The sequence below is a fragment of the Tachysurus fulvidraco genome, chromosome 2 (assembly GCF_022655615.1).
Source record: "Tachysurus fulvidraco isolate hzauxx_2018 chromosome 2, HZAU_PFXX_2.0, whole genome shotgun sequence".
Taxonomy (NCBI): Eukaryota; Metazoa; Chordata; class Actinopteri; order Siluriformes; family Bagridae; genus Tachysurus; species Tachysurus fulvidraco.
In genome coordinates, this window is record NC_062519.1 from 37,104,122 (window position 1) to 37,115,684 (window position 11,563).

Sequence of the window (11,563 nt, forward strand, 5' to 3'; positions counted from 1 at the left end):
CTGTTCCACTTTACAGGGAGACCTGTATGATTTTATTACTGCATGGCTGTCATTACAACATGGGGTGACCCCCAGTTAATAGTTTGTAAGCAATTCTTCACCTTAATCCCTGCCAGGTTCCTGTGAATACTACTGCAGTGACATGCCATTGGTGGGATGACAGACATTGTACTTGCATGAGGTAATGAGAAGAATTTAGCAGTGGATTCCACTTGTGCCTCAGGCTCAGCCTCATCAGTTCTCAGCCTCATCAAGGACAGCATTAGGTGTGAAGACAGAGCTGTTTACATACAGAATAAATCCTGTGATTATATCCTTCGTGGCCCATGTGAAAGCTGTTTCTTTTCCTTGTAGAGCCTTTCCATGACAAATTCAAAATGCAAATATTTTGTTCTTATATACTTCCTCCATAATAATAATAATAATAATAATAATAATAATAATAATAATAATAATAATAATAATAATAATAATAATACACAAATAAAATAGTAAAGCTAAGTTAAGACATAAATACATGGCCTTTCATTCTGCTCCTAAAGAAAGGCCTAAATAAGAAAAATGAACATTAAGTTGAATTATTATGATTACTGTTAATTATTAATGAAGCATTCCTAATGTTTATTTAGTTAAATTAACTTCATACAAATACACATTTCACATTACGTCTAAATAATGGTTATTTCTACATTTTAATCGACATAAACAGCTCGAGCTAATATCTCTGCCTTCCCCAAACTCCACATTTTCTCAAAGAATAAAAAAAGTATGCTATGATGATGTCATGCTAACCAGACACCAAATAGGCTACTATTATTAATAGATGCATAGCATTCAATGCCACCATACTGACCTACCAATCATTTTACATATCACACAATACACAAATCAATCTTTGCCCTTTGAACGAGATGCTGAATGTTGTCTGAAAAATGCCCTGCTACGCACTATGCCATGTGGCCTCGGGGGTGGAGTCCTTTCGACCTCAATATGTAAGTTCTCCCTTCCTGATTTAGAAGAAATAACTCATCCTACTAATTTAGGAGTAAAAATTAAGATATAGCATGTGCTACTGGGAAACAAAGCAACCATGCAATGTTCAGATGACCTCAGACAAAAGAGTTTCAATACTATACAAGAGATGTGTTGTACCATATATCACTTTGGATGGTTTCTAGGACTTACAACTTGTGTCATGACATAGCCATTCCTCTGCCACATTTAGAAAACGTCTCTCATGGTTACCCAATGTGCCCCACAAGAGTATGACAAGGTTGTCCACTTCTCATAGATCATTACAGATCACGCAAGCATCAGCTAGGCCTTGTTTTGCTGTGCGTATATGGCAAATATGGTAATAAATTTGCAACATCCACATAATGGAACTACAGATGAAATGGGAAGCGTTTTTATCTGCTGTAGTAAAATAGTTAGGAAAAATATTATAATCAACTGTGCATTTTTTCAAGTATTTTATCTTGCATAAGGACTATAAAGATACCTAAAGTGTATTTTTTAAATAGTGTGGCTAAATTATTTCAATATTTGTGATTTTATATTCTTACAACCCTGGATAATTTACAAAGAAACAAAACAACAAACAATTAATACAAAAAATTACCTAGATAAAATAAAAAACAAGAACTACAACCACAATATTAATAATAATATTATTTTTGTGGGTGGCCTTTGTTAAAAGTTTGTATTCTGAACCTGAGATTTAAAGCATATACAATGAAGATGTTCTGTAAGATCTTTTACCTTCCATCACTTTCTACCTTCCATCTAATTGAAGCACATACTCTTCTTGAATATCCATATATTGTATCAGTTTGATGACAGTTTGATCACAAGAGGTCTTAGTAGAGGTGTTGAAAACAGAAGTGTCAGTGGTGAAGGGTGACTGGAGGTGTCGTCATATACATGCCTTTTCCCATCAAAGCAAGGGGTGACATCACCATCAATAATCGGGATCGCTCATCAATGACAAATGGGGGGGGGGGGGGCGCTTGGAAATAAAAGGAAAAGACACCAGCACCCACCACGACTGAAATGGTGACTGACACATGGGGCTTCGTTGGCAATTGCAACAGCAAATCACAGTTTTGTAAGTTGATTGTGTTATAATCAATTTAATATACCATGTCACAGAACTGTAATTTTGTCATTCTTTTTATTCATGTAACTAATTCTTTATTTCTTTTTTAGTCTTTGCAGCCAATAAGGTATTTCCAGTACATGCAATGGATAAATCTATTTTTATTGTTTTATTCTGGAGTCTTTGTATTCTAGTGCATTTAGAAGGACTACCAATCAGGTAAGAATATGTATGTATGTATGTATGTATGTATGTATGTATGTATGTATGTATGTATGTATGTATGTATGTATGTATTTATTTATTTATTTATTTATTTATTTATTTATTTATTTATTTATTTATGTATTGTATTCTCACAGCTATAATTCACTTGAACTATTGGTTGTGTTGACTGATCAATAATTTACATTTCTCACAGCAAGAGGTCCATCAGTGAAGTCCAGCTGATGCACAATGTTGGAGAACACAAGCAAGCAGTGGAAAGGCAGGACTGGCTTCAAGTAAAGCTGAAGACTGTAATCATACCCAGTATCAATGATTCACAAAAAGGACAAAAGGGAAAAACCAGGACTCTTTATTCAGATTTCCAAGCCTGGGGCAGTCCAGTCCTGATCTCAAGTTAACACTGGGAAGTCCATCTGTATTGTCTTACCTACCTTTTTTTTTTCTATGTTTTAATACCACAGAGATAAGACAAACTTTCTCTGGCTCTGTGTTAAATCTTTGTTGATTAAGTGCACTAATTTGCCATTTATTTTATTTATTGTTTTGTAGTAATTTATTTAATTATTTCTATGGCATTAATTCATCTTTGACTAGTTTTGCAATCTACTTCAAATTTATGTCAAGAGGGCAAGGACAATGAAGGGCACCGCTTCTGCTGTATGCCTTTTACTAGAATATTTAGTAGTATTATTTATCATTTAAATATCTATTGTTTTATATTTTATTTTATTCTAAAGTGTTAGCCCAAATAAAACTGTTTTTTTAGTTTTAATTTATTTATATTTTTTTTATTTTATAAAATAAACAATATTGTATCTAAAATAGCGTGGGCCAACAATGAATATTTTTAAATGTATTTTTAAAAAAGGTTTCCAACACTAAAACAACAAAAAAAGTCTTGTTTTTTAGTTTTTACGACAATACTGTAACAATAATTTATAGCTCTGCAGCGTGATGCTCAGGTGAGCGAGCTTCAGTTTACAGTTCTCGCGAGATTTGACTTTTTTTTTGTTTGTTTTTTAAATTTTGTACTGACGCGGGCGCTGTTTCCAGTTCTCGCGAGATTTACTCGTCTACAGTTATTTCCTGTCAGTGCTACCAGTCAGACAGGATTGATTTTGGAAAATGCGGGCGTTTCTGTGGAATTTGTCTTAATTTTATCTTGCCCCTTTTACCAAAAAAACCCCACAGACCTAAAGATCAATGCTTACGAAGGTATAAAGGTAAGAAACTGCTTACTCTTATTCACGATAAGACTTCTCATTGTTAGCTTTTTGTAGCTTTACTTTTGACTCGAATTGCTTTAAAAAGATGTGCTAACTTGTTAGCCTTTTAGCTCGTATCTATCTAGCGCTCTCCGAGTGCTATATCGCACTAAACGTACAATATTACAAATTAAATACGCAGACTGGCTAGTATGACAGAAGAGTATGTCATTTCTATATCTACAGAAAGGGTTCCTTTGTGGAGTGTTTGTATTCGAAGCTAAGTAGCTAACGTTACCTTGCTGTTACCTGACTGAAGAAACATAGCAGCTAGCTGACTAGCCGAACTTCTATGCTTACTGTTTAAAGAAGGCTTTTATTGACTAGCATTAGATGTGGCTAAAACACAGACGTAAGTAAACTTGACGTAAAAAAAATTACTTGTTAGCAAGCTACGTGACAAATTCCAGGATTGTCTGATAAAGTGGATACGTAGCCAGTGTTATTTTAGTGCGGTGACTGATACCAGGTTTGTCGCAGAATTTGGATTTATTCAGACATTACCAACCACACACATACATACATACATACATACATACATACATACATACATACACACATATACACACACACACACACATATATATATACACACATACATACATACATACATACATACATACATACATACACACATATACACACACACACACACACACATATATATATACACACATACATACATACATACATACATACATACATAATCAAACCGCTTGGCAATTCTTTTCAATTCAGTTTTTTGGAGATTAAATCTCTAGCATTATGTTTTCTTGGCTGTGGTTATTTTTTTTAACTTGTTATTATTTACGTGCACTAATATATAGGTATATATTTAGAACATTGTGTTAAAAACAATGGATTATGCCGTGTCTTTACCCAAGGTTTATTAAGTCGCTGAGAAAAAAAAAAAGACTTTGCCTTGATTCAGTCATTTTATATACACTTTATAGACTTTTTATAGACCAAAGATCATTCAACTATTTGAATGGCCCAATTGTCACCCGTTAGCAATCTAGCAAGAAAGTCAGTTATTCTCACTCTCTCTCACTCATTTTCTACCGCTTTATCTGAACTACCTCGGGTCATGGGGAGCCTGTGCCTATCTCAGGCGTCATCGGGCATCAAGGCAGGATACACCCTGGATGGAGTGCCAACCCATCGCAGGGCACACACACTCTCTCATTCACTCACACACTACGGACAATTTTCCAGAGATGTCAATCAACCTACCATGCATGTCTTTGGACCGGGGAGGAAACCCCCGAGGCACGGGGAGAACATGCAAACTCCGCACACACAAGGCGGAGGCGGGAATCGAACCCCGACCCTGGAGGTGTGAGGCGAACGTGCTACCCACTAAGCCACCTTGCCCCCAAGTCAGTTATTGGAAAGGAGAATTTCTAGCTTTCTAGAGTTATCTGTTGCTGTTATGTTCAGTAAGAACTTCTCGGATAATTCTGTAGCATTGATCCTTCAGCCAATAATTGAGTATAGTAACAGGACATTGACTCATATAATCTGTAAAAGAAAACTGAACAATAGAGTGACAAGGAAGTTTGTGAACTGGTGTTGCTTCTCAACTACACACTGATCAAAATTGGGGAACGTAAAAGTCCTTGTTTACGTAATCCTTAATCTAAGTCACACTTCCTTATTCTACATTGAATGATTAACTAAAAGCCCACGCTTAAATTTGAAACGACTCACATCAATCATTCAGAGGTCACATTAAATGCTTACAGATTTAAAACCTACTAAAGCAACAGGCGTTGCCAAATCTTTTCTGGGAAAGTAGCTAATGCATGCTCCAGAAGTTGCCAGATGACGCCACATCCTAATTTGAATCGCCTCGATTGTTTGCATAACAAAACATGTTCTATAAAAAGGACAATTGTTTACATGGTTAGGATAGAGTTTAATCGGAATAGAAAATACATTTATTATTTATTTATTACCAAAAGGCATCTCTTGGTCATGGAACCATAAACTTTACTAATTTAGGATACAGTTGAACAATTGTTTACATATTGTGCAAATACTCATTTCTAGTAACAGTGCAGACAAAAGAAGCAGTGAGAGTGAGTATTCAAAGAAATTTACAAATAGCAAAAGGTGACGGATGGAATTAAACCACTTTTATCACTTATTAAAGAGATCAACAGAAAAGAAGCACACAGCTGGGACAAACAGTGTTGATTTGGTGATTGGTTACAAACAGATTTAAAACATCTCTTTTCTTCTGAGTTTTTGAATGTTTATGTTTACATGTTGATTGAAATTGTATACATCACCAAAATTAGATCTTTCGTACCGCATGAATGTACTGTGTTTTGATATTTAGAACAAGCAAAGTATTTTCACATTACAGACCGTTTATGAAGCTTTGTCCGCACCCGGATGTCGCCTGCAGTTATTTCTCCCTCTCATTGTTTGTGTATATTTAGAAATCCCTCTGGATGGAACGACGTCTCTGGTATTTCCTAGTGTTTAAATGAAAACTGAAGGCCTGTGTGTAATGCATCAGGATTTAACTTAACTTAACGTTACCACCTTACAACGTTACCACTTTTTGGTAACATTTTTTATCTAGAATTTGATTGACTTCTTAATTGCAGGATTAAATCTAATTTCTGATTTAGTCTGTTTCAGATGTTTGAGGAAAATGGATTGTTTAGTCTTATTGTAGTCCTTTGGTTAGTGGAAAACCAAAAATACAATTTTAGACAGCTTATCTGAATAGTTTTACATTTTCAAATTTCTCAGTAAATCTCTTTTTTAATGTTTTAACTCTGCTTAAATGTTGCATCAAACTTTTATTACACAAGCATTTCTCCTTCTACAGTTGATAATAGCAAATTAAAGTTCTGCAGTTTGAAAGCATTGTTATAGCATTAAGTTTTAACATTAACTGAGGAAACAATATTTAGTTTATTTGTTTACAGGGGCATATTTAATAAACATGGCTGTAAATGTGCCAGAATTAGCCAAAAAGGTTCTATTTCATCTGCAGACCCATGACAGAATATTCAGAACTCACCCTAAAAACTAAAACAGAGCATCTTTCACATGTATAAATACCTAAATACAAAAAAGTAGGAATACAAAAGTAAATACAAGAAAATTGACAAATAAATACAATGAATTTCAAGAAGGTTATGAAAACCTGTCTCCTCACGATTAAATCAAAGTGTCTAGACTCATTAGATATATTATTTGTCATCTCGTCCTCAGTAGCCCGTCCCACTAGTCTGGACACGAGGCTGAGCAGGTGAAGATGAGCCTACACAGTGCGAGTGGAGGCTGTGAGAGCTCGAGGGACCGGCGGCGCTCCAGTGATCGTTCACGCGACTCCTCTCACGAGCGGGGCGAAGGCCAGCTCACCCCCTGTATCCGCAATGTCACCTCACCCACAAGACAACACACTAGTGGTAAGCTCTCACTTCCATTATTACTCACACAGATACGTTTTTGGCTGTTTTAAAGGATGTTTCAGACTTACTTATTTGGACCTCCTGTGCTGAGTCACTAAAGCAGATAACTGTGATGTAGCATGACAAGTGATATGTTAATTTTTACCCATAATATTTTCACCATTTAACAATGAACAAAATAGACAGGATTGCTACAATATACATTTGCTTACAATCTTAATTTGTATCTCTTTCATTTTGCACTAGGAGGAATTTGCTAGCTATATCAATATAAAATATTTATAGGTGTGTATAGGCAAAACTCTTGGTTGACTCTTATTTTGCATTATCTGAGGAAAGAGCTCCTATGTTGGAAGAAATGGTTCAATTCAAGTTTTTGTATAGCGCTTTTTACAATAGGCATTGTCTCAAAGCAGCTTTACAGAACATAAACAATGGTATAGTTCAGCTCAATGAAAATGTTTAATTTAAGTGAAATATTATTAATCTGATTATTATAATTGCTAATTTCTGTTTTGGTCATGTGTTTTTGCAGAACGGGAGGGTGGCTCGTCACGGCCTAACAGCCCCAGGCCTCAGCGAGTCTCTCCCAGTGGCTCCAGCAGTCGCAACAGCAGCCTGTCCAGCACGGAGGGTACCTTTAAGACCATGGGCATAGGTGAAATGGTGTTTGTGTATGAAACCGCCAAGGAAGGAGCTCGTAGTATGCGCACCTCAGAGAGGGTCACGCTCATTGTGGACAACACGCGCTTTGTGGTGGACCCAACCATCTTTACCGCACAACCGAATACCATGCTGGGCCGGTTTGTGTTACATGACCACACCCTTTCAGTGCAGCTTTTAATATGTAGCAAAAATGTAATCTGAATTTAGAATCATGAGATGTATTTTTGATTACATCTTGTTTGTATGTTGCTTCGTAGAATGTTTGGTTCAGGGCGAGAACACAATTTCACACGGCCCAACGAGAAGGGGGAGTACGAGGTGGCAGAGGGGATCAGTTCCACTGTGTTCAGGGCCATTCTGGTAAGTTTACTTTGCTTTTACACATCAAAATTTTGCTGACACAGTAATTGTCTAATTTTAAGCATGGATGGACCAATGGTAAATTTATTAGTGAGTTGCTAGAAAAACTATTTGACATGGCTGCATAAATGGTAGCTATCATAATGCAGTTATGAAAGGTATGGTTTGATAATTAGCTAGTTAAGAGTTAGGGAAATAAATAGAGAGATGAATTTCTGAGGTGAATTCCTGCTTTGTGTTTAGTTTCTGATTCTGAAAAGGTCATCTGTCATCCATTCTACACCGATTTACCTGCTGAGTATAAACCATTCTACCATCAGCCACATCATGTCTCAGCCTATGTGTGTAGGTGCAGCAGGCATTTATACACACACACACACACACACACACACACACACACACACACACACACACACACACACACACACACAAAGACATGAATAGCCCAGACATTAAACCTGTTTGTTCCAACCCTTTGGGTTACTGATATGTCTGTCCCTAATATACCTATAAAAGTTGCTATATTCCATCAATTATAATGGAGATAGAACCATTGTATTAGCTTTGCCTCAGTATTCCCAAGCATGGTGTCTCACACCGGTGTCTGTTACAGACAATTATGTAAAGAGGTTCAATTTAGGACAATTCAGGACATCAACACTGCTGCAGTACAAGATTGTGACAGTGCTTTCTCAGGAAGCTTTAAGTCCTATGAAGAACATTTTATAATTGACCTCTGCTTCAAAGCAATTATTCTATCTTGCAATACAGAAATGTAGATTAGAAGTAATCTACATGTGAGTGGGAGGTGAAACCATATCCCTCTGTGGCCACCTAAAAACTTATTTTTTATCTATAGCCGAGTGATCATCATCTCTCCATGCCTGTATAAACATGTCAGCACTTTGTGAGCCTTGATACTCATGTCAGTATTGTTTTAGGGACTGATGTATATGAATGTTGGCGCTTCTCTAATGTCTTTTGCTTTCTCTCTAACTGCTAGGATTACTACAAAACCGGGATAATCCGCTGTCCGGATGGAATCTCCATTCCTGAGCTGAGGGAAGCATGTGACTATTTGTGCATCTCTTTTGACTATAGCACGATCAAATGCAGGGACTTAAGTAAGTACATGCTTGGCATCATTTTTGAATTACACATAGATTTAAGTTTTGGATTTATTCCAGTAATGTAATGCTGTTTCTACTGAAGATGCTTTTTTTCCGTTTCTCTTATTTTATACTTACTTTGTGGCTCACACACTACATGTTTCTATATACTAGGAAAATATCAAGTGTTATGGTATTAAGGGCAGATTAATTCAGTCAATAACAATTTACATATGCTGTATAATAATGTTCATACACACAACCATTACACTAACAATAAAGTTCTTAGGAGGAGAAATGACAAAATATCCTGTCAGAATTGCCCAGTATTTTTTTTTTCTATTTTTTTTTTTGTCCCCCAGAATTTAAAGACAGACTGTCTGTCTGTCTCTGTTTGTCTGTCTGTCCATCAAGAGTATTTCTTATATAAAAAGTAAGAAAACTATCTCCGGCAGTTTGCAAACCTATATATCATGATGCATATCGTTTATGAAAATGCCTTAATTGATAGCTAAATGTGTAAAGTAAAATGTGTTAATGCTTGCCCTTGGTAGTCATTAACAACAGCTGTTTATGATCTTTTTTCTGCATTTAGGTGCACTGATGCACGAGCTGTCGAATGACGGTGCGCGGCAGCAGTTTGAGTTTTACCTTGAAGAGATGGTCCTGCCGCTGATGGTGGCGAGTGCTCAGAGCGGAGAGAGAGAGTGTCACATTGTTGTGCTCACAGATGATGATGTGGTGGACTGGGATGAGGAGTATCCACCCCAGATGGGAGAGGAGTATTCACAGAGTAAGTGGGCGCACACACATACACATACATTTTTTTTTACATTTCTTCACTTTGATATTTTCCTTGGCTAAATACATCATTCTCTGTCTTATGTTTCAGTAATATACAGCACAAAACTCTACCGTTTCTTTAAGTACATTGAAAACCGAGATGTGGCCAAATCAGTTTTAAAAGAACGAGGACTCAAAAAAATTAGACTAGGCATTGAAGGTAAGTTTCTTCATTTTGTCTGTAGCACTTTTAATAGTTCATGGACCTTTTATTTATTTATTTGTTTGTTTGTTTTTTGTTTGTTTGGAAAACCATAAATATACAGTAAGAAACATAATTAAAAGTAGATTAAGTAAATTGCTAAAATTGCTGTAAACCATGTAAAGCACTTGGTTGTTTTGATTTTTAGGCAACCTAATTTGGAAACGCTACACAAACTGCTTGGCACTTTTTGTAACGTTAGCAGTTCCAATGAAATTTATTTGTTTTTTAATTTTTTCCAGTATAAGTTTAATGATGTGTGTAAACAAAAATGAAGTGTGGTGTCAGGAAAACAGCAATTTTCCTTACATATATAAATGAGTTGTTTATATCTAGAAAATTGTATTTTGTAGGATATCCCACTTACAAAGAAAAGGTGAAGAAGCGGCCAGGAGGTAGGCCTGAAGTCATCTACAACTACGTGCAGAGGCCCTTCATTCGCATGTCCTGGGAGAAGGAAGAGGGTAAAAGCCGACACGTGGACTTCCAGTGTGTGAAGAGCAAATCCATTACAAACCTGGCAGCAGCAGCGGCCGACATTCCACAGGACCAACTGGTGGTGCTGCACCCCGGCCCTCAGGTGGATGAGCTGGACATTCTGCCCAATCACCCTGCTCCAGGACACCACTACAGCAACAACTACGAGCCTGAAGCCGACGCTGCCTCGCCTGCACTCTGAATGCACACCTCTTCCTCCCCTCTGTTCTTCCTTTCCTCTCCCACAGCATGCTGCAGCATGGCGCGAGAGTGACACCGTTAACCAGATTGCCTTCTGCACCTCCTTTCGCAGCCTTAGAGCCTCAACAAGCTAGTCTACTGTACTATGAAAATATAAAATAAAAATATAACCTAAGAGGGGACTCGGGATACATGGGCAGTGCTCTCCTGTTTGTTTTTTTGTTGTTTTACTTGACCAAAGGAACTTTTTTTTTTTTTTTTTTTATATTTCTTTTTTTTTTGTTGAAATGAAGTAAGCAACCTCACTTATTTTGTAATTTGGCTTATTATTATTATTATTATTATTGCATTATATTATTATGGCATTGATTTATCATATTTGATATTTTTTTTTATATGTATCCTGAGTGGTGTCACTGTGTAATTATCATTTAAAAAAAATTTGTAACTCTAAAAAGCTCTGCCGATCCCGGGTCGATGATTCCCCCCAGAAGCTCCTTTGTAGCCAAAGGAGATGTGTTTGCCTGTTGAATGGATGCAGTGTTACATTAATGTGGTCAGAACCCCACTGTTCAGAGCTTGAGTCATTGTATAAATAAAGTTATAACACACAGGCTTGTGTGGTAAACCTTAAGCAGTTGTGCAGTTAGTGTAACATCATGTGCCTCTTGACTTTGCAC

General features: G+C 36.6%; 2 protein-coding genes across 3 annotated transcripts; both read left to right on the plus strand.

The window, feature by feature from the left end:
- Window positions 1-2,052: 2,052 nt before the first annotated feature.
- On the plus strand, window positions 2,053-3,089 carry pth1b (parathyroid hormone 1b). Its single transcript, XM_027153124.2, has 3 exons — window positions 2,053-2,107; window positions 2,209-2,317; window positions 2,520-3,089. The coding sequence occupies exons 1-3, from the start codon at window positions 2,053-2,055 to the stop codon at window positions 2,722-2,724; spliced, it is 369 nt and encodes a 122-aa protein (XP_027008925.1). The 3' UTR covers window positions 2,725-3,089.
- Window positions 3,090-3,388: 299 nt separating this feature from the next.
- Window positions 3,389-11,517, plus strand: btbd10b (BTB (POZ) domain containing 10b). Of its 2 annotated transcripts, none has more exons than XM_027153145.2 (8): window positions 3,389-3,549; window positions 6,826-7,022; window positions 7,561-7,828; window positions 7,949-8,051; window positions 9,055-9,175; window positions 9,756-9,953; window positions 10,053-10,163; window positions 10,559-11,517. In XM_027153145.2, the coding sequence occupies exons 2-8, from the start codon at window positions 6,869-6,871 to the stop codon at window positions 10,882-10,884; spliced, it is 1,281 nt and encodes a 426-aa protein (XP_027008946.1). In that variant the 5' UTR covers window positions 3,389-3,549; window positions 6,826-6,868; the 3' UTR covers window positions 10,885-11,517. The 2 variants fall into 2 exon arrangements, with proteins under 2 accessions (XP_027008946.1, XP_027008948.1); XM_027153147.2 differs by having other exon boundaries at window positions 3,393-3,549; window positions 6,829-7,022.
- Window positions 11,518-11,563: the final 46 nt, after the last annotated feature.

Bases quoted from the DNA above. Each gene is read 5' to 3' on its own strand.
- pth1b (XM_027153124.2), top strand. From the start codon at position 2,053: ATGGTGACTGACACATGGGGCTTCGTTGGCAATTGCAACAGCAAATCA. The intron at 2,108-2,208 runs GTAAGTTGATTG...TTTCTTTTTTAG, and splicing joins CAACAGCAAATCACAGTTTT to TCTTTGCAGCCAATAAGGTA. The intron at 2,318-2,519 runs GTAAGAATATGT...CATTTCTCACAG, and splicing joins TTAGAAGGACTACCAATCAG to CAAGAGGTCCATCAGTGAAG.
- btbd10b (XM_027153145.2), top strand. From the start codon at position 6,869: ATGAGCCTACACAGTGCGAGTGGAGGCTGTGAGAGCTCGAGGGACCGG. The intron at 7,829-7,948 runs GTTTGTGTTACA...GTTGCTTCGTAG, and splicing joins CCGAATACCATGCTGGGCCG to AATGTTTGGTTCAGGGCGAG. The intron at 10,164-10,558 runs GTAAGTTTCTTC...TGTATTTTGTAG, and splicing joins AATTAGACTAGGCATTGAAG to GATATCCCACTTACAAAGAA.